The following is a 20,337-nucleotide window of genomic DNA, read 5'->3' as shown; positions in this document are numbered from 1 at the left end:
ATTCAAAGGCTTGATGCTCTCAGGATGCTCCAGGGCGTGTTTACAAATTAAACAGCTTTAAAACAAAACAAAACAAACTTTAAAATGTGTAAATGTACCAGAAATATTTAAAACACCCATCAGGGATACAGCAACATTAAAAGATGGGTTTTGCTTGTGTCTGAAAATCTGCCTACAATAGACTGAAGATTCTAAAATTGTAGGATATTTCTTCCCTTAATTCCATACTCCCTGAGTATATTTTACAGGGATACGTTAAGACACTTGAGGTTAAGAGTAAGGCTTGAGTTATATGGTGCTAACAGAACTTGGGACTGAATGTCAGGTAAGACTGTATATATATATAGAGAGAGAGAGAGAGTGAGAATTTCTTCCTCACTGGCTAAGTGCCTGGCACATAATGGACACTCAGTAAGAAATTGAAGGGACTTCCCTGGTGGTCCAGTGGTTAAAACTCCTGCTTCCAGTGCACAGGGTGCAGGTGTAATTCCTAGTTGGAGAACTAACATCCCACAGACTGCACAGTGTAGTCAAAAGAAAATTAAGAGAATTCTTGGTTTATCATAAAAGAAATACAAATTAAAATAAATTGAGGAATGGATGAATAAAAATACTAAAAGATTCATGATTATATCATTTACCCCAGAGCCAAAAAAAGCAGAAAGTAATCAACTTAATCATTATTTTAGTTTGCTCAAGTCAGATAGCTTAGGGTATACATATAATTTCCTTGCACTAAGTTAACTGAGTTGAGATTTAAGGGAACTGATGGACTTGAATTCAAATATTTTAATGGGACATTCACACCAAGTAAAGAAAGTGAACATATACTGACGGTTACGCAGAGACAACTAAGTTTATGTCTGTGTCTCTCTTTTCATTCATTTGTTCATCCACTCATTGGTTTTTCTCTTACTTGAAATTTAACAAAAATCCTGTATCTTTAATTACTGGGTTAGAATTACTGAATTCATTGGTGTAGAAATAGGCTCATCTTAAGGGCTAGATTTTAATCTGCAACAGATTATCTGCTTTGATTTTACTATCATTTTATAACATGAAGTATTTTAATAGTGTAGCAAATTCCTTATCATCTAGAGATCTCTCAAAATTTGTCAATATTGCACAACATTGTTTTATGTAAAAATTGTCTGAATGTGCTGGCTTTCACATGAATTCAGAAGGATAATTGCATTGAGAATTAGCTGCATCTCTTGGTGGCTCATTGCCATCATAATAATTCTGTTTATTGTCTAAATGTCATAGTTTTCCAAGCACTTTCACATGTTATCTCATTCAGTCCTATGTAGACACTGTGACGTAAATAACATCATCTTTGTTTTACAGATGAGGAAACCTAGGCTCAGTATATTTATGTTTTTCATAAACGCTCAGATACGTTAAGAAACCTTTTCTCCTTTTCATTGTGTCATGTTCACCTCCATGGGCATGCACCAGTTAGCGGTAGGAAAAAAGCATCAAAATTTCCCTGTCCTTTGACTTCACCCTGATAAGGCACCCTCCTTGCCTGCATACCTGGGAGAGAATGTGAAATGGTGTGACCCAGGGAGGGTCACTTCTGCTCCCTGTTGCCAGTGTGATACCGTAGGATTTTCTTCTTTGACCAAGTTGGTTTTCTCCGATTTTCCCATGTTGTTCTGACAATATAAGGTTCATATCTCACCACCACATGCAGTGTCCCTTTTATTTCCAGAAGGACATCGTATATAAATATGTATCACTAATATCTTACTTATATATAAATGTACATCACTGATATCTTACTTACATATAAATGTGCATAACTAATATCTTACTTAGAAGTCTCACCCATCAATCTAGCATCAGGTGATACTCTGATGCCATCAGCAGTTAATGGATGAGTATTATCTTTTGGCTCAGACCATTATTAGATTATTAGATTATTTAAGTCAAGTATAAGAAGTTATTTCTAAATGTACTTATATTTTGCTAAGTGTGAATAGACCAGGAATGGGTTTCATTTTTCCTGCATTGGTGATGTTGATTGTCTTTATTGTCCTGAGGGACATTCTTCCCATCTAAAAAGCTTCGTATATTCTAGATATGGGGATGGTGTATTTAAAGCCTCTCCTGAAGTAAAACTTTATGTGACTAGTTTATTAAATATTTTCATTTCTAATAAAATCTCACTCTGGGATTTTAAATAAATAACACCTTGAAGCAGTCGCCTTGCAAGTCTGAAACGTGTGTTCTTTGGCTGAGATCATTTTATTCCTGTGTGGGCCTGTGTACACATGCACTTCCACTTGCCGTACACAGGTGTGTGTTTCTGGTGAGTTCAGAATTATAGACAAAAGCCATCACTTCGTTGTTCTGAGAAGATATTTATAAAAACTATTTGTGCTATGGAAATCTGTGGCTTGGATCCTAGACACAGTGATTAACTTTGATTGTCTTTCCTACCTGTAGAAATTTTGGAGGGTTCTACTTTATGTTTTTAAGTTTTCAAAATTTTAATTAAAAATATCTCATTATTATTTTGTTGGTATTTGCCTTATATATTGAGGTGCTCCTATTGTTGGGTGCATATAGATTTATAATGGTTATATCTTCTTCTTGGATTGAACCCTGGATTATTATGCAGTGTCTTTCTTTGTCTCATAACAGTCTTTGTTTTAAAGTTTGTTTTGGCCAATATGAGTATGCTACTCCAGCTTTCTTATCACCCATCCAGCCTATGTCTTTTGGTTGGTGTATTTAACCCATTTACAATTAAGGTAATTATCGATATGTATGATCCTATTATCATTTTGTTTATTGTTTGTGGTTTATTTTTGTAGATCTTTTCCTTCTCTTGTTAAGTTTACTGACTATAGAGAAGTTCCTTTAGTGTTTGTTGTAAAACTGACTTAGCGGTGCTGCATTCTCTTAGCTTTTGCTTGTTTGGAAAGCTTTTGATTTCCCTATCAAATCTGAAGGTCTTGCTGGACGGAGAATTCTTGGTTGTAGGTTCCTCCCTTTCATCACTTGGAATATATTGTGCCATTACCTTCTGGCTTGTAGAGTTTCTGTTGAGAAATCAGCTGATAACCTTATGGGATTTCCCTTGTATGTTGTCTTTTTTTCCCTTGTTGCTTTTAATATTTTATCTTTCTCTCTAATTTTTGTCACTTTGATTACTATGTGCCTTGGGTTGCTCCTCCTTGGGTTTATCCTGCCTGGGACTCTCTGTGCTGGATTTGGTTAACTATTTCCTTTCCCTTGTTTGGGAAATAAAAACAATTATTATTTTTTAAGTACAGTTGATTTACAGTGCTGTGTTACTTCCACTTGTACAGCAAAGTCATTCAGATATATATATATATATACACACACATATATATATACACATACCCACAAGCTGAAATCAAGATTGCTGGGAAAAATAACAACCTCAGGTACAGATGATACCAGTCTAATGGCAGAAAGTGAAGAGAACTAAGGAGCCTCTTGATGTGGGTGAAAAGCTGGCTTAAAATTCATCATTCAAAAAATGAAGATCATGGCATCCAGTCCCATCACTTCATGGCAAATAGATGGGGAAAAAGTGGAAACAGTGACAGATTTTTTTTCTTGGGCTCCAAAATCACTGTGACTGTGGCCACAAAATTGAAAGATGCTTGCTCCTTGAAAGAAGAGCTATGACTAACCTAGACAGTGTATTAAAAGCAGAGACATCACTTTGCTGACAGAGGTCCATCTAGTCAAAGCTATGGTTTTTCCAGTCGTCATGTATGGATGTGAGAGTTGGACCATAAGGAAGGTTGAGCACTGAAGAATTGATGGGTTCAAACTGCGGTGTTGGAGAAGACTCCTGAGAGTCCTTTAGACAGCAAGGAGATCAAACTAGTCAATCCTAAAGGAAATCAGTCCTGAATATTCATTGGAAGTACTGATGCTGAAGCTGAGGTGCCAATACTTTGGCCACCTGATATGAAGAGCCAACTCATTGGAAAAGACCCTGATGTGGGGAAAGATTGAGGGCAAGAGGAGAAGGGGGTGACAGAGGATAAGATGGTTGGATGGCATCACCGACTCAATGGACATGAGTTTGAGCAAACTCAGGGAGATAGTGAAGGACAGGGAAGCCTGGCGTGCTGTAGTTCACAGGGTCGCAGAGTCAGTCATGACCTGGTGACTAAACAACAACATTCTTTTTCCAGATTCTTTTCCCTTTTAGGTTTTTTTTATTTAATTGAATATAATTCTCTATCCTATAATGTAGGTCCTTGTTAGTTGTCTGTTTTACATATAGTAGTGTGTATTTGAGGATTCTACTTTAAAATATTACATTTTGGTGGATTTGTAAGTGACATATATCCCAGAGATAAAGAGACTCTTGCATCAACTCACTCATTTTACAGATGAGATGCCAAATGACTGCTCCAGTGTTGGCCATGGATTCTTGCTGTTCTTTGTATTGACTTTTCAAAGATCAGCTCAAATGGTGGCCAGTTCTTATAGATGTAAAAGGTATCATGGTATACTAACTTCATCTCTTTTTCCTACTTTTGTTTTTTCTTGATATATAATTTACCTTTTTAAAAACTGACTTGTGTCAGAAGACTGAACCAAAGGACAACTCAAGTCCTTGTGTTTGCCCTCACAAATACCAGGAACTTAAATGGGGCAGGCCTCAGGGCACTTTTCCTGTGGTTCCTCCAGTCCTGTGTGTTTGTCACTGTCTGCGGGAGACATCCTTGCTTGCAAGGGCTCTTACTTTTGATGCTTGGCAGTATGTATTTTTTGAGCAAAATGTGTATTAAAGATGGTTAACAGGCACTTTTTTTTGTTCCTTCAATTTTCTGTTTCAAAATAATTTCTAACTTACAGAAAAGTTGCAAGAATAAGAATAGTAAAGAGCACCCATATGATTTGCTCATTTCTTAGCAAATTACTTCATTTGCTTTATCATATGTTCTCTGCCTCCATCTCTAGATATCTATCTCTCTATAAATATCTAGTAGGAGAATAGCTATTCAGGCAGAGAGGGAGAGAACACACATGTGTGCTTTTCTTCTGAGCCATTTGAGGCTAAGTTGTATACATCATGACTTTTTTTTTTTAAGTCCCTAAAAAAACTCCTCTTAACTGTTCTTTTCCACGGATATCTTTAGTAAAAGGCAAAAGACATATATGATCTGAAGAGAAGCTAGAGTATTATCAAGCACAAATTTTTTGCTAAAGGTGAACATAAGAGCATTTGTCAATCCTTCAACTTCATAAAGTTTTAAATGAACAATGAAAGAATATGTGTTATTGTCATACCTGCTGAGCTGAATATTCTATTTAAAATCTGCCAGGTCTTTTTTTTTTTTTTCTGACAGTATATGAACCTGGGACCTCATCAGTTTTGATTCAATTGAAATATATTTCTCAGAGGAAAAAACAGCCTATGTGTCATATATAAGTCTGTAGTCAGCTGTAATGGTTAATGTACAACCTCCCTTGAAAACTGTTTTAACAAGCAAAATGTTGACACAGTTTTAATTATAGCACTTGAGTGAGCACTGTTGTAATTTTTAATATTCCTCCACCGTAACATTTTCATTGTTCTGGTGGAGCAACGCACTCTGATCTTATGTCCCTAGTTTCTGCTGCTTTTGGATCAGATTGTTGCCATTTTGAACAGAAATCTTTCATTTCATCTCAAAGAGGAGAATAAAGCTGTAAAATTCTGTGCGTTTATTTATTAATATGAACTTTCCTCTATGTCAGTCATTATTCTGGTGTAGTATGTCACTATTTAGAGCTTTAACATGACTCATATTAAATAAATAAGCTTCTGTGTAGTCGAACATAGCAAATTTCAACACCTGTTCACTTACACGTGGGAAACTCCACATTTTTCATCTGAAGAAACTGTATAATATTTAAAGGGTATCTTGCTAAAGTGTTTACAGTTTATTGAAATTTAAGGCATAAAATAACATATGAGTTAGTGTACCTGAACACAACATACATAACAGTCCGTGCAGCTTCCCTTTGAGGCCATGTATTAGAAGATGGTGAGCATCCTTGATCCTCTGTTTAGAAGGGGAAACTTCTGTCTGTGCATTGTCACTCATTCCATTAACACATGCTCTGCTCCCCACAGCTTGTGTCCCAAGCACTCTTTTAACATGCCAGGTTCGTTGGTGGAGCTTCAGGAATGCCAGGAGGTTGCTGACTTGCTCTTATGCCCTTCCTTTGTTCCTTTCTGAATCTGCAGGCGTGTGGAATTTGTGCTGCCTGTCGGTCACTGCGGGGAGATGGGTGCCCTGGCTTATCTCAGTAGGATGACAGGACTGGCAAGGATATAGACACTTGTGCCTTCACAGCAGGGTGCCTGCAAAAGGCAGGTCTCTGTTTTCTCCATCAACAAAGCAGTTTGCAACCAAGTTTTAGAATAAGAGAGTAATTATAGCTGCCCCAGGCCAAGGGGGTTGTGTCGGACTGTGGGCAAAAATGCCGCTTCTTGCTTACTCAGCTTTGGCTGATGAATTCTGTGATGAGAACATCCTCCTCAGTGAAAAAGAATACTTGTGAACCAAGAGAAAGAAAGAGTTACTGCTTTCGACAGGGCTTTATCTTTTGTTAGTGTTGCAGAAAAATACTCAATCACTCATCCGATGAGAACTGCTCTGTAAAGGTCATTTTAATATATATATTTGCAAGATATAAAGGTGATTTTATGGAAGAGCGCATTGATGTGTATTCTTGGATTTGGGATAACTTCCTAATTCATATATTTTCCAGAGAATCTGTGAATATAAAATTTCTTATTGCTTTGGGGGTCATGTTGGGCAGTACACATACTTGTGGACATACATAAGCAGAGATAGATTTCAAAACAGCAGCTCCTTTCAAAGGATCAGGAATTTTATATTTTAAAACAGCAGTTTCTATCTCAGTGTGTTTGAGAAACACTAAAGGAATTTGGATCACAGCTTGAGGGCTTATCATGTTAGGAATGTGATGTTCGTTCATGTATTTCACATATTTGTGAAATACATCTAAATAGGTTGCATACTTTAATTGAATCAGAAAATTTTGCATAATTTAAAATTATATACTTTTATATTTAGTATTATATATCCTATTCATAGAATAGCAATCAGTGGGGATACACTGAGAAAACTAAAAGGAGGGGACTATTTTCCATATATTTTTGAGCCAGGTTTAGTTAACAGGGGATCACCTAGAACTTAAATATATATTCCCATTAAGAAGTGAGACAGAAGTTTAATACTCAGAGGAGCCCATTCCTCTAAAGACTGGTTCTTTACTTACAAACTCTATAATTGGCACCGTTAAACCATGGTTTTTATGCACAAATAATCCATAAATGAGAGTCATTGAAAAACATTTTCACCTATCTAAAGCAAAGCATGCATTTTTTAAAAAACAGATTTTTTTTTCTCTAATTTAGACAATATGGAAGTTGGGTTTGATTTTGAGTGCCCAGATTCTATCTTAAAATAGTTTTTGATGAACAAATAATGATTATATGATATAATAGAACATATTTATAATTTGAAAACGGCATTTCTGGTTCCAGCTTTTCCATTAATCAGCTGCATGACTTAGAGTATGTCAAATAACTTGTCTGGATTTGATTTCTCTTTATAAGATTTAGAAGTTTGAACCAAACGTACTCAAAAGTTTCTTCTTGCCCTGATATTTTCAAATTTATTTGAGGGATTAGCATATTACAATGTGCATTGCATTGCTAATAATTTCAAATAGAGGTGGCCAGCGCCAATCGTGGAGGGAGTAAAACGAGGACCATATACAAATAAGTCCAGTGCGTGCTGCCTTGTGTGAGAGCTTATAAGGGCTTTACAGGAAAACCACAAAGATGAGATGATGAAATAGGAGACTGAAGCCTGTGATAGATAGATCAGTCATGTCCGACTCTTTGAGACCCCATAGACTGTAGCCCTCCAGGCTCCTCTGTCCATGGGGATTCTCCAGGCAAGAATACTGGGGTGGGTTGCCATGCCCTCCTCCAGGGCATCTTCCCAACCCAGGGATCGAACCCAGGTCTCCCACATTGCAGAAGGATTCTTTACCATCTGAACCAGTGGGGAAGCCTATAGACAGACAGATATGGATATATACAGAATCTGATGTCATTGGTTCAAAAGAAATGTGAGAAATAGCCTAGGAATAGTTACAAAGAATTTTCCATTATGCACCAAATATGTGTAGCCTACTATGTGCTAGACATTGTTTTTATCAAGAAACTGAGAGATATGTTGACACTGGAATAAGCAGTAGTAAGTGCTCCTTTGAGGAAGAAACAATTGTCCATCAGGGCAAGATGAAATGGATTGGGTTAGGCACGGTGCTTGGGAGATTTCCTGTGGTCTTTGGAGGTGGCAGTCCCTGTGTTTCAGATGGTTTAGGAAACACCTTGCCTAATGCCCTGTTTCCTAAGTACTCTTTGATCTGTCCTCCCAACCTGAATCCTTGTGTTCTTTTCCACTGTTGCTGTCTTTGTCGCCTAAGCAAGTGAGAGATAAAACTTTCACTGTATGCTCCACCCACTCCCATCAATTAAAATATTCTAGAAATTAGGGCGATGGGAATGTCAGTGTGTCGGAGTACTTAGAATAGGATTTTCACCTTCCCTGAGTTATGCTTTCTAGATGTAGTATCACCAAAAGCCAAAAGTTCCTTAAATAAACATTTGCAAATATAAGCCCCAAAATGCACTACAGAGCTACCTGTGGTCTCTGTGTTTCATGATGCCCAATGATGAATCAGCCTTCTGTGTATACTATAGTTTCTAATGGTGGTGGCTTAGTCCTAAGTCATTTCTGATGCTGCAACACCATGGACTGTAGCCTGCCAAGATCCTCTGTCCATGGGATGTCCCAAGCAAAAATACTGCAGTGGGTTACACTTTCCTTCTCCAGGGTATCTTCCCGACCCAGGGATCAAACCTAGGTCTCCTATGTTGCAGGCTGATTTTTTACTGACTGAGCCACCAGGGAAGCCCTAGTATAGTTTCTATTCTAAACCTCTTAAATGGGCTCCAGGATTGCATGTACCGCCTTGCCCTCAATTCAGCATGGCAATGAATAGTGCTCCATTGAGGTTCGTGGTATAGAAGTGATTTTAAGGTAGCCCATTGTTTTGGATTTTCTTTGCCATTTCTTCCATTATCTGGATAAGTAAGAGTTATCCATGGTTTCAGTGATTTTTCTCTTTTATATTGTCACCAAAGTAAAAACTGAGTACGACGACACTTTTACTTTTGTTTATGTATTATTGCAAAAGCAAAACTGCAGAGTGTTTGTATGGCTTCCTTTATGCCATCAGAATCAGGTGCTGATTTATAGAGCCAAGGTCTGAAAGTATGCTGTCTTGCCCGTAGTAAGATCTTACCCATGCCTTACTATAAAGGAAACACATTGTCTTAGCCCTAGTATTAGCTACACATGCCCTATATCTTTATTAAAGCATCCTACTTAAGTTTCAGTTGATTTTAAGCCTTTTGAAATTTGAAACAGCAGACTCAGGTTACTGTAATACAGCAGCAGTTTACAGTCTCATGGATGGGACTGTCTAAAACCTTCCTGCTCAAAATGTGGTTCATGGACTAGCAGTGTACACATCACCTGGGAGATGGTTAGAAATGTAGACTTGCAATCCTTCCCTTCCTCCTACTGAATCAGAATCTGTATTTTGGCCAGAAACCCCAGGTAATTCATGCACATATTAGGTTTGAGAAGCACTGGATTTAAATCTAGCACTAATACCCTATCTAGGTGAGATTGGTTTGAATTTGGCAGAACTGTAAGTTATATTTACTTTTGATCTGGAGAAAAGATAAACCCAACAGATATGAATGACCATGTAGTCTGAAAATATTTATAAATAATAAATGTGTGAAAATTATATGAAAAATGTGAGAAGTTAGACATATTGGCAGTAAGAAAAAACAGCCCAGAAAATGCAGACTAAATGTATGTGCACAAAGTTTTCTGTAATACATAATACTTGGGGAAATTGAGCATGGACCCTCTCGTGATATTTGTGACGTAAGGGGTGATAAGTAGACAGAAAGCCGGAAGTGATAGATCACAGTGATAGATCACAGTGGTCACTGTTCCACTGCCCGCTTGTTTCCTTAGAAATTTTCTTAAAAGCAGAGCCTGGCTGTGGCTTATGTTCCTTTCACACAGTAAGTGACAATGTTCACTAGAAAGATCAAGGTAGATTGGACAGTGTTAAGAGATGGGCTGGAAGATTGATTAGGGCATGGGAAGAACTGATTTATGAGGAAGGAGGAAAGTAATTAAATGGCAGCACTGTGCTATAAAAAGAGGCTATAGAGACATGAGCATTTCTTTGGTAATTCTCCAGAGCTGTTTTCCTGTAGTATCCATGTGCAAGATGCAAAAACATTAGGCTCTAAGGATTCTGAGAAGTTTGTTACAAAACAAAGCAATACCAGCTGGAATGACTCAAATTAGGAGCAATATGAAGGATCAAGTTTAAGAAAATTTTACGTGGTACAGGAGTGACCTTCAGTGGGATGACTTTATCTCTGAAAACTTTTGAAAGCCCTGTGGGACAAAGAATGGAAAATCATTTATTAAGTTGTAGAATTATCTCCCCAGGGAAATAATTGGAACCCATTTCTTGAAACTTCTAAAATTAGGGTGGAGGAAAACCAGGATGTTGCCTGTGGGAAAACTCTCCACTTCTGGCAGAGACCTGGTGATTGATGAGTAACCTGTTTCTTCTGCACTGTCTTTGATTATTACTGTTTTACTGTACACAGGTAATTTTTTTCATCAGGCTAGTACCTTATTTAAATTAAAAAAAAAAAAACAAAAAACTAGTTTCTGGAAAAACAGCCAAAGAGTGTCTCTCATCTCCCCTCCATGGTGTCTGCCTGTGTGGCATCTGTAGGCTGCCTGGCACCCAATGACATTCTTTTTCCATTTCTCTTCACTCATTATTCATTAAGAGATGCAATTTAGCATATATTGGAAGCAGATTCACTGGCTACATTCTCTTCATCTGGAGAACTAAAAAGACATGCCTGCAATATGCCTTGCCTTTTGGAGCCGTTCGTCAAATGGATACAAGTCAGAAATGATCGAATGCTTCAGAGAGTTTAGCAGTCCTTTTCACCAGGATGAAAACCCGGCTCATGTTTGTCAAGGAGTAATGGTCTGAGGCCATGACATTTCCTTCTGTCTCTGCAGGCGTTTTTTCCTCTAGTGTAGTGAGTCAGCTGAAAAAGGAACACAGAACCCCGGTTCCATTGGTCAGAAAGCAAGTAAAACACAGCAAAATTATCCAGTATTCTATTTATTTTTTTATGCTACTTCCTTCAGGTCCACATTTATATTGCTTAGGCAATCTAGTTTAATATAGGTACTATTCAGAATAAAGGGCTTCCCTGTGCCTCAGGTGGTAAAGGATCTGCCTGCAATGCGGAAGACTTGGGTTTCTATCAAATATGTTGACTGGAATTATTAGATATACTTCTTTATGCTGGTGTTTGGAAATTTTGCCAAACTTAAATATTAAGTCACATTAATTAACTTACTTTAAGTGCTCCATATCATGAATTGACTTTTTATTGCTATTGTTTTCTAAACTATTCTTCAGTTTTGGTATTTATGACTTAATATGCCTGCTTTAAAGAAATTCTATTTTTCTGTAGCCAAAAGTTTTTACTTTTTCCTTCTTGAAAGATTTCTAGACCTAAACAAAAAGGCTAGGATTAAATTCTGCTCTTGTGTCCATAATACAAAGATAATTTCCTCTATATCCTGTTTTTATGAAAATAGCTCTATTAAATTGCTGTATCTTACGGTGCAAACAACAACCATCTTCAAAATGAAAACTAATTGAGAAAAAATAAAATGGATAGATTGCAATCTTTCTTTTTCTTCTCTTGCTTCCTGACTGATACCCTACCAAAGGAGCAGGGGAAAAAGTCCTTTTTCTTTTAAAATCATGCTACTAGTGTCATATTGATTTTCTCTCAAGTACACCCTCTGGTCTCAGATGCTCACATATTTTCGCACATTACTCGTATTGATACAGCACCTTGGCTCACTGGTTGACATATGTTGCTTACACTGATGACACGGTTCACTGTTGACACTTCCTGGTAGAGGTGGGGGCACCAAGCCTCTTATGCCTAAAACCCAAGAGAACAGCCTATTGCATCACCATATTCTCATTTTTTGAAAAGTAATTATTGTTCACCCGAAGTGATACTTTAAGTCTTGTCAATTTTACTTAACATTGTTCCTAATCGCTCCAGTAGTGTTTTGAGTTCTTTTGTGTCTCTGCTGATGCAGAAAGGGAAAAAAATATCCCTCAACTGGGTATCACAATATTTGAGTGGTACATGGTTTGTAAGGAAAAAAAGGAAATTATGAAGTGTCTGAAATAAAACATGGCAAGGCCTGTGCGCCCCTTGCTTTGGCTCTTTCTTACCTCTGCGCTCTCTCTGCCTCCCTGCCTCTGTTTCAGCTAGCCGTGAGGTGGTTGGAACACAGCTGTCATTACCAGTACTTGGATGAGCTCCTGCAGTATATCCGCTTCGGCCTCATGGACGTGGATACGCTCCACACAGTTGCCCTGTCCCACCCCCTGGTCCAGGCGAGCGAGACAGCAACAGCTCTGGTCAACGAGGCCCTGGAATACCACCAGAGCATCTACGCACAGCCCGTGTGGCAGACTCGCAGGACCAAACCGCGGTTCCAGTCGGATACCCTGTACATCATTGGTGGGAAGAAGCGCGAGGTCTGTAAAGTCAAGGAACTCCGGTACTTCAATCCCGTGGATCAGGAGAATGCCCTCATCGCTGCCGTGGCCAACTGGAGTGAGCTGGCTCCCATGCCCGTGGGGAGGAGCCACCACTGTGTGGCGGTCATGGGGGACTTCCTGTTTGTAGCAGGAGGGGAAGTTGAGCATGCCAGTGGTCGGACGTGTGCCGTGAGGACTGCCTGTCGCTATGACCCCCGCAGTAACTCCTGGGCAGAGATAGCACCCATGAAAAACTGCCGGGAGCATTTTGTGCTGGGAGCCATGGATGAATACCTCTATGCTGTCGGGGGCAGAAATGAACTGCGTCAGGTTCTGCCTACCGTGGAGCGATATTGCCCCAAGAAGAACAAGTGGACTTTTGTCCAGTCCTTTGACCGGTCCCTGTCCTGTCACGCTGGATATGTGGCTGATGGTCTTCTGTGGATATCAGGTAGAGCATGCTTAATGGATTTATTACAAAACACTTTCATTCATAAATTGAAAAGTCAGGCTTTGGTAGTTGTGTCCACATGCGTCTGTGAACAATTCAGCCAAGGATGCCAGTTTAGCTAATTCACATTCATTTACTGGGCACCTGTTTCTATAGAGAGCAGTGTAAGGGGAAGTAATTGACCTTTCTGTGACTTTCTGAGTGATTAGTGGGGTAAAATTTCAAAAATGGAAATTAATGGCCCATTAACATCTCTTTTTCTACCAAACCTTCTATTGTTTAGATTGTCAGCTTTTCATATTCATGGATTATATTACACTCCTGTGGTCCTTAGCTTTTCCTTTCACCTTGGGCTGTCTGAGTAGGAGCCATTCTATCAAAGACAGGGCAGGTGAAGAAAAGCCCAGTTTATCCATATGGATGGCTATAACAGTGGGAATAGATCCAGGTCAGAGCCATTGCTGTGCATTGAGGGAAGAGGTTTAAATTATTGGCTAAAATAACATTTTCCTTTTATTTGTGAATTATAGTTTTTCATGCCATCCCAGTCCTATATTCCTATTTACTTTCCCATTCTTCCTAATTATTTGGGGGTTTTGACTATTTTGCTTTTTCTTGTATTTGTATTTTTTGGAAGGCTTTTGATTATTAAAGAGGAGAGATACTAATATAATGAATCCCATGCTCCTATAACCCAGCTTCAGCAGGTACCTGCTCAGGGCCAGTCTTGGCTCATTCACACCCACATGCCACTTCTAGCTTCTCATGTCTGTCTTTGCACTGCTACAGAAGGAACCTATGAGGCATGTGTTATTAACATCACATTATCAACTTGTGTTTCCAATACTGTTATTGAAAAAAACCTCACATGTACTCCTTTGAAAAGTTTGCCTATTAGGGAAGAAAGTTGCATCTCCTCTCAGTTGGAGGATACTCATTTTGTGACCCAAATGGAACTTATTAGGTTTCTGTGTCAAGGACAAAGAGGAATAGTCAAAGCAAATAAATACTAAGAGTAACTTAGAGATGTTTGTACTTGGAAGAAATAATCATTTTTAAGTACACTAGTGAAAACTTCTGTTTCCTTCAGTAATCGTCTCTAATTTAAAATCTGCTCCAACAAAATTCTCCCTTGCATTTAAAGTAAATTCACTGGACTCTGCCCATTTTTCCTTCTGCTATCTTCAGTAACTAGGGAGACAGCTGTAGTCTTGGCGTCTCTGGGTAGTGCCTCAATTATTGGCAATTCACTGATTTTTATTGAATAAACCTGGCTCATGTCTGGATTTAATTGCTCAATAATTAATGAATGAAGATTGAGACCAAAGAAGAGGGTAAATGAGGATAAATTACTGTTCCTGTATGCCAAATCAACATTTGATATGAGTGTGTATGCTATTATATATTGATATAGATAAGACCTCATTTATCTGGTGACTTACTCCTTTTTCTTTAAGTATATATTTCAGCGGTTAAGAAAAAAGCCACCAGGACTATATCCTGTTAGATTTGTTGAAGAAACCTTAAACTTGGCTACAAGAGAGTCATTACTATTAGGAAGAATGGATCTGTACTTAGATAACAAAGCAATGATGGATTTATAAAATCAGTATACTTTATATTGTCTTCCAGCTTAACATTCCTTCCATTGACTCATTCAGTTTTCACATATGCCTAAGGTATTGCATTCCTAAATTTTGTATTGCATTTTCTAAATTTTAGAAAATTTAAACTTTCTCATAAACTTCTCATAATTTAATGATTATTCCTTATTTTTAATTTTGGCTATAAAACTTAAAAAAAATGCTGGAGTTTCCCTTACATAGTCTTAGAGGTATAACGATTTAACACTTTCTTGAGTGAGGCCTTAAGAAAGCAGAGAAGTTTATCAGCCTAGATCTAGATCTCTCAACCAGGTTCAGTTCAGTTCAGTTGCTCAGTCGTGTCTGACTCTTTGCGACCCCATGAACCGCAGCATGTCAGGCCTCCCTGTCCATCACCAACTCCTGGAGTCCACCCAAACCCATGTCCATTGAGTCGGTGATGCCGTCCAACCATCTCATCCTCTGTCGTCCCCTTCTCCTCCTACCCCCAATCCCTCCCAGCATCAGGGTCTTTTCCAGTGAGTCAGCTCTTCGCATCAGGTGGCCAAAGTATTGGAGTTTCAGCTTCAACATCAGTCCTTCCAATGAACACCCAGGAATGATCTCCTTTAGGATGGACTGGTTGGATCTCCTTGCAGTCCAAGGGACTCTCAAGAGTCTTCTCCAACACCACAGTTCTAAATCATCAATTCTTCGGTGCTCAGCTTTCTTTATAGTCCAACTCTCACATCCATACATGACCACTGGAAAAACCATAGCCTTGACTAGATGGCCCTTTGATGGCAAAGTAATGTCTGTGCTTTTTAATGTGCTGTCTAGGTTGGTCATAACTTTCCTTCTAGCTGACTTCTCTCTCCATGTGGGTCTGTATGTTTCCTTTTCCGTTTTATTAAATGTATCCATTTATTTCAGTTCCTGCTGCTGTATCACTTTGTTTTTTCCCTACTATGAAAGGAAATAATTTCCTTTGTTCTCTTTTTGCACTAATGCATTCTGCCTGTGTTAACCATACTTAATGAAAACAATCACAGTTTTCTCAGGTTTGTTTCTCCCTACTGTGTACTTGAGATGAAAATCTTACTTCTCTGTGTACAGTACAATACCTTTAATTGGAAAGAGGAGGAAATCACCAGTGACATTTCTAATACCTTCAGGCCCAGCTTATAATAAATCAGTTGTGAATCTAACCATGGATAGGAAAGGGTTGCTAGGGGCCCTTTAAAAAAAAAAAAAAGGTATATAGTTCACCCTGACTGTCTCTGATTTAGAAGTGTTACCCTGATTTCTTTTTGGAGTAGATAAAAATATTTCGAGCTGTTCCTTATCCTTTACCAAATAATTAATTTTTTCCAGTTTAACTAATGGTGTATCGGGTCATTGACATCCTTCTGGTATATTGTAAACTTTGCCTGAGGTGACATGGATTTTGGGGGCTTATTTTTGTTCCATAAAACACAAAACGAATGTTTCTTTAGAGACTCAGTATTTCCAGTGTGCTCACTCCCTTCTCTGTTCCCTCTCCCCTTTGCTGTCCATTTTAGCGTCAGGACACCTGGAAACCCGCCCCTTGTTTTTAAAATGAGACAAGCAGAGGTGAATTCAGAAAACCGAGCTGTGTAGATATGCCCATTAGCGTGTGATTTAAGATGTTAGAGACAGTCAGATTTTACAGGCTCCTCTAGCATCTGACATTGTGACCCAGTTCACAAACACGCACATCATTTCTACTTGAAATTCACAATCCTGAAGTAAAGTAAGCATTAAGTATCTCACTGTGGCACTTTTTAAAGGCATGCTCTCCATTGTAAGAGATTGTTTGTGAACTACTGAAAAGATCCTTTTTCGTGTGAGTGAAAGTGAATCCCGAACTCATCTTGCAAAATAACTTACTTTTCATTTTTGTCAATTGGCAGCAGGATAATGGGACACTAACCACAGAATTAGTTCCTTAAAACTACAAAGATAAGACAGTTGGTATTGCATTTCCTCAAGAGTGGCATTAGTGCTGTCTTCATTCTCTCAGGAAATGGTCTATCCTTATTAAGTCAGTGCTGGATCATGGATACATAAGATTAAATCAGCAAACACACTTCCTGCCCTCTAGGAGTGGACAATCAAAGAGTTTTTTTCAGCTATTTCATTCGTGAAAGAACATTTGCTAGGGCTTCTTTAACTCCCTAGAATATATGTTTATTTTCATCTTGATTAAATTTAGATGAAGTTTGCATTTGCCCCATTTAAAATAACTTTTATTTATTCAAACCCATTAAAGGGCCTTTAATTTTTCTGGTATTCATTATAATTAGAACAATATAAAACATAGTCAGCATTTTGAAAATGCCACAGCTATAGCTTTAATGTGTAAATATTATTGCAGAGGGAGAGGGTGGGAAGATTTGGGAGAATGGCATTGAAACATGTATAATATCATGTATGAAACGAGTTGCCAGTCCAGGTTCGATGCACGATACTGGATGCTTGGGGCTGGTGCACTGGGACGACCCAGAGGGATGGTGGGGAGGGAGGAGGGAGGAGGGTTCAGGATGGGGAACACGTGTATACCTGTGGTGGATTCATTTTGATATTTGGCAAACTAATACAATTTGTAAAGTATAAAAATAAAATAAAATTTAAAAAAATATATTATTGCATCTAAAGAAACTATATACAAAGTACTGGGGACAAGCAGGGGGCATGACTGAGGCTGGCTGTGTGAACTGAGGTCACAGACTGAGGGCTCATGCACGTGTGAAGTGCGCTCCACTCTTTGCCAGCCAGCAGACTGGGCAAGTTTCCTCATCTCCCTGAGTGGTTCTGGGCTAGTGCTGCAGCCACAAAGCACAAAGGCAGGTCCCACGCCGGGCTCACGGTTTTTAAATGGATGATTACAGTGTCGTGTGATGTGTGTGATGGGAGATGTCTTCCCAAGATACAGAAGTAGCGTGAAGCAGGGAGTAATCAGTGTAGGGGAGCCAGAGGCTTCATGGAAGTTTGTGGCATCTTCAGCCTCACTTAGCCCCAGGTCCTTTGGCTGCTTCCTACTTGCCTATTAACCCCTCCCTGTGCTCAGGCTTGAGCTTCATGGTCCCACCATTTCCATAACTGTCTTAGCCTCTGGCAAGCATCCACTGTTGGAAAAACCCTGTGGTCCACTTTGTACGTGTACCTGGGCAGCTGAGCTTGGTGGGAGGAGCCAACTAAGGGGGCTTGGTATATATATCTGCTCAGCCCCCAAGTCCTCTCTATACCCCACCACTAGGGTCTCATCTACCCTCCTTCACTAGCTTCCTGCCTCCTGTTTCTCAGAGCAAATGGAAGTGAGGAGGTTCTCAGAGCAAATTAAGTATGAGAAGGTGGTGAAGAGTGCGAGGAGCCAGAGGAGCTAGAGATGGTCTGGAAATGCTAGTGAGGAGCATACAGAGGACGGGGTATGAAGGAAGGAGCCTGAGAATGTGCAATGGCAAGGCCAGAGGAGGAGGTGCATCATAGAAACCGAAGCCAGAGCAGGAGGGTGGGTGAGAGGTGTCCCAAGACTGTGGGGATGTCCAAGTCCAGAATATATCCTTGGCAGTTTTCAGCCAGGAACTACTTGGTGGTTTTATTGGAAGCAGTTTCAGGAGAATGAGAGAAGGTAGAAGCTAGAATGCAGTGGTCAAAGTTGTGGATGGAAAGTGAAGAAGTGAAAGCTGCAAGCGCAGGCCACCTTTGGACAATGCTGGGACGTCATCAAAGCTTGACTCCCTGAACTTGAGCCTTCCCCTCAGCTTGCCTGTTACCCTGCTCCATCCTGCAGGGAGAGAGGGTACTGTGCTAGGTACACACATACTTCGGGCTGGGTGACAGCTTTTCATTATAATTAATAGTGTTTTGGCTTTAGGAAGAATAAAGGAGGAAAGACAGAAGGAAAGACAAAGAAGTTTGGCTGAGAGAATGGAGATTAGGTAGAGGAAAAAAAAAATCTAGGTCAAAGGAGGGAACTTTTTTTGAGGAATGAGTGCATTAAGCAAATTTATAGCTAAGGGGAAGGACAGAGTGAATTTGAAGTGAAGGACTGGGGGCATCTTCTGGTTTTAAGTGCTGAGAGCAGCTCATAGGTACCAGGAATAGGAATAAGTGTGGGGGATGCAATATTGACTGCAGACACAGGGTCCCAGACAGGACAGTGGGAGTTAGGCAGGGGCTTGGGCTTGGACAGGAGGAGAGAGCACCACCACCCCCCCCCCCCCGCCCCCCAGCTCCGGGGCAGGATGCAAGCTGGGTGTGGACCTAGATGAGCTCAGAGAGGAGGGGCAGGGACCTGATGAGGGTCAAGCGAGAGGCAAAGTTGTGGAGGTCGTGCCATTTCAGGATCAGGAAGAGGGCCTGAGGGCAGTGGGCTTGGGAAAAGTTTCTGAGAGAAGACAGAGGGAACTAACATGTTTATACAAATTGTGTCAGAACCCATGCTAAATTGGAAACCACAAAATTATGGTATCCCAGTATGCAAATTTCTGTTCTATTTTTTGGTGGCACTTAGCAGAGTTGATGAGGGCAAATGAATTCACTCATGATGGAAAGTTTTTAGACTGGGAATGCCCCAGAGGATCTACTGGAAGAGTTCAGCATGCTGGGATCCCAGTTAGGTGGGGTCCAGGGCCTAAGGTTTCTTGAGGGAGAAATAAGTTTGTTGTGATATGGAATGACTGCCTAAGAGGCTCTGTTTCTTGCTCCTGAGGAGGAGTTTGGGGCTTGATAGCTTGACATTCCACTAAAAAGTTCCTGAAAGTGTTAGTCGCTCAGTAGTTGTATCTAACTCTTTGCAACCCCATGGACTGTAACCCGCCAGGCTTCTCTGTCCATGGGATTTCCCAGGCAAGAATACTGGAGTGGGTTGTCATTTCTTTCTCCAGGAGCCCTTCCCGACCCAGGGATCGAACTGAATCTCCTGTATTCCTGGCGGGTTTTTTACCCTCAGTTTCTAGTAAGCTGGAATTCCACTAAGAATGAAATAATCTTTTTTTTGTTTTAGGTCTCAGCAGCTAGCTGGTCCCAGCAGTTACTTTTTCTTCTGTTCCCCACTCCCCTCCAGTTATGCTCCAGCCTTTACTACTCCCCATCTGAGAGAGATTAAAACAAAACCATTACAGTATTATACTGAGATGGAAGCCAAACAGAAACGAACCATTCTACAATGCTTTTGAAAGACTTAAATGGTTAAAAGAAAGCAATCAGATCACCTACACATTCTCCAAAATAATCACCAAAGCTTTCATCCTAAACTGACTTCCTTTTATTCTGAAGCAGCATTTAGTTTCCCCTCACATTGCTCCTGAAGAAATGAAGCTTCAAGAGGTTAAGTGGTTTTTTTGGATAACACAGTGATTATTTGGTGAAGAAGGAATTTGATTTCTGTGTCTCTGGTTTTTGAAAACCATACTTTCCCCCACGAAAGTACACAAATCAGTTACAAAAAAAAAGATCTCAAAAACAGATGCTTACATTGTAAAAAGAACT

At 39.6% G+C, this 20,337-nt stretch overlaps 1 protein-coding gene and 1 pseudogene across 1 annotated transcript in view; one reads left to right on the top strand and one right to left on the bottom strand.

Moving 5' to 3' along the window:
- KLHL32 (kelch like family member 32) overlaps positions 1-20,337 on the top strand; it is a 221,017-nt gene that overhangs the window by 171,757 nt on the left and 28,923 nt on the right. Inside the window, 1 exon segment of the mRNA XM_059889874.1 lies at positions 12,514-13,240. Within this exon segment, the coding sequence (XP_059745857.1) occupies positions 12,514-13,240 (727 nt within the window).
- Positions 5,072-5,182, bottom strand: LOC112448178 (uncharacterized; annotated as a pseudogene).

The sequence above is a fragment of the Bos taurus genome, chromosome 9 (genome assembly GCF_002263795.3).
Source record: "Bos taurus isolate L1 Dominette 01449 registration number 42190680 breed Hereford chromosome 9, ARS-UCD2.0, whole genome shotgun sequence".
Classification (NCBI taxonomy): domain Eukaryota; kingdom Metazoa; phylum Chordata; class Mammalia; order Artiodactyla; family Bovidae; genus Bos; species Bos taurus.
This window is presented reverse-complemented; position numbering and strand designations above follow the sequence as displayed.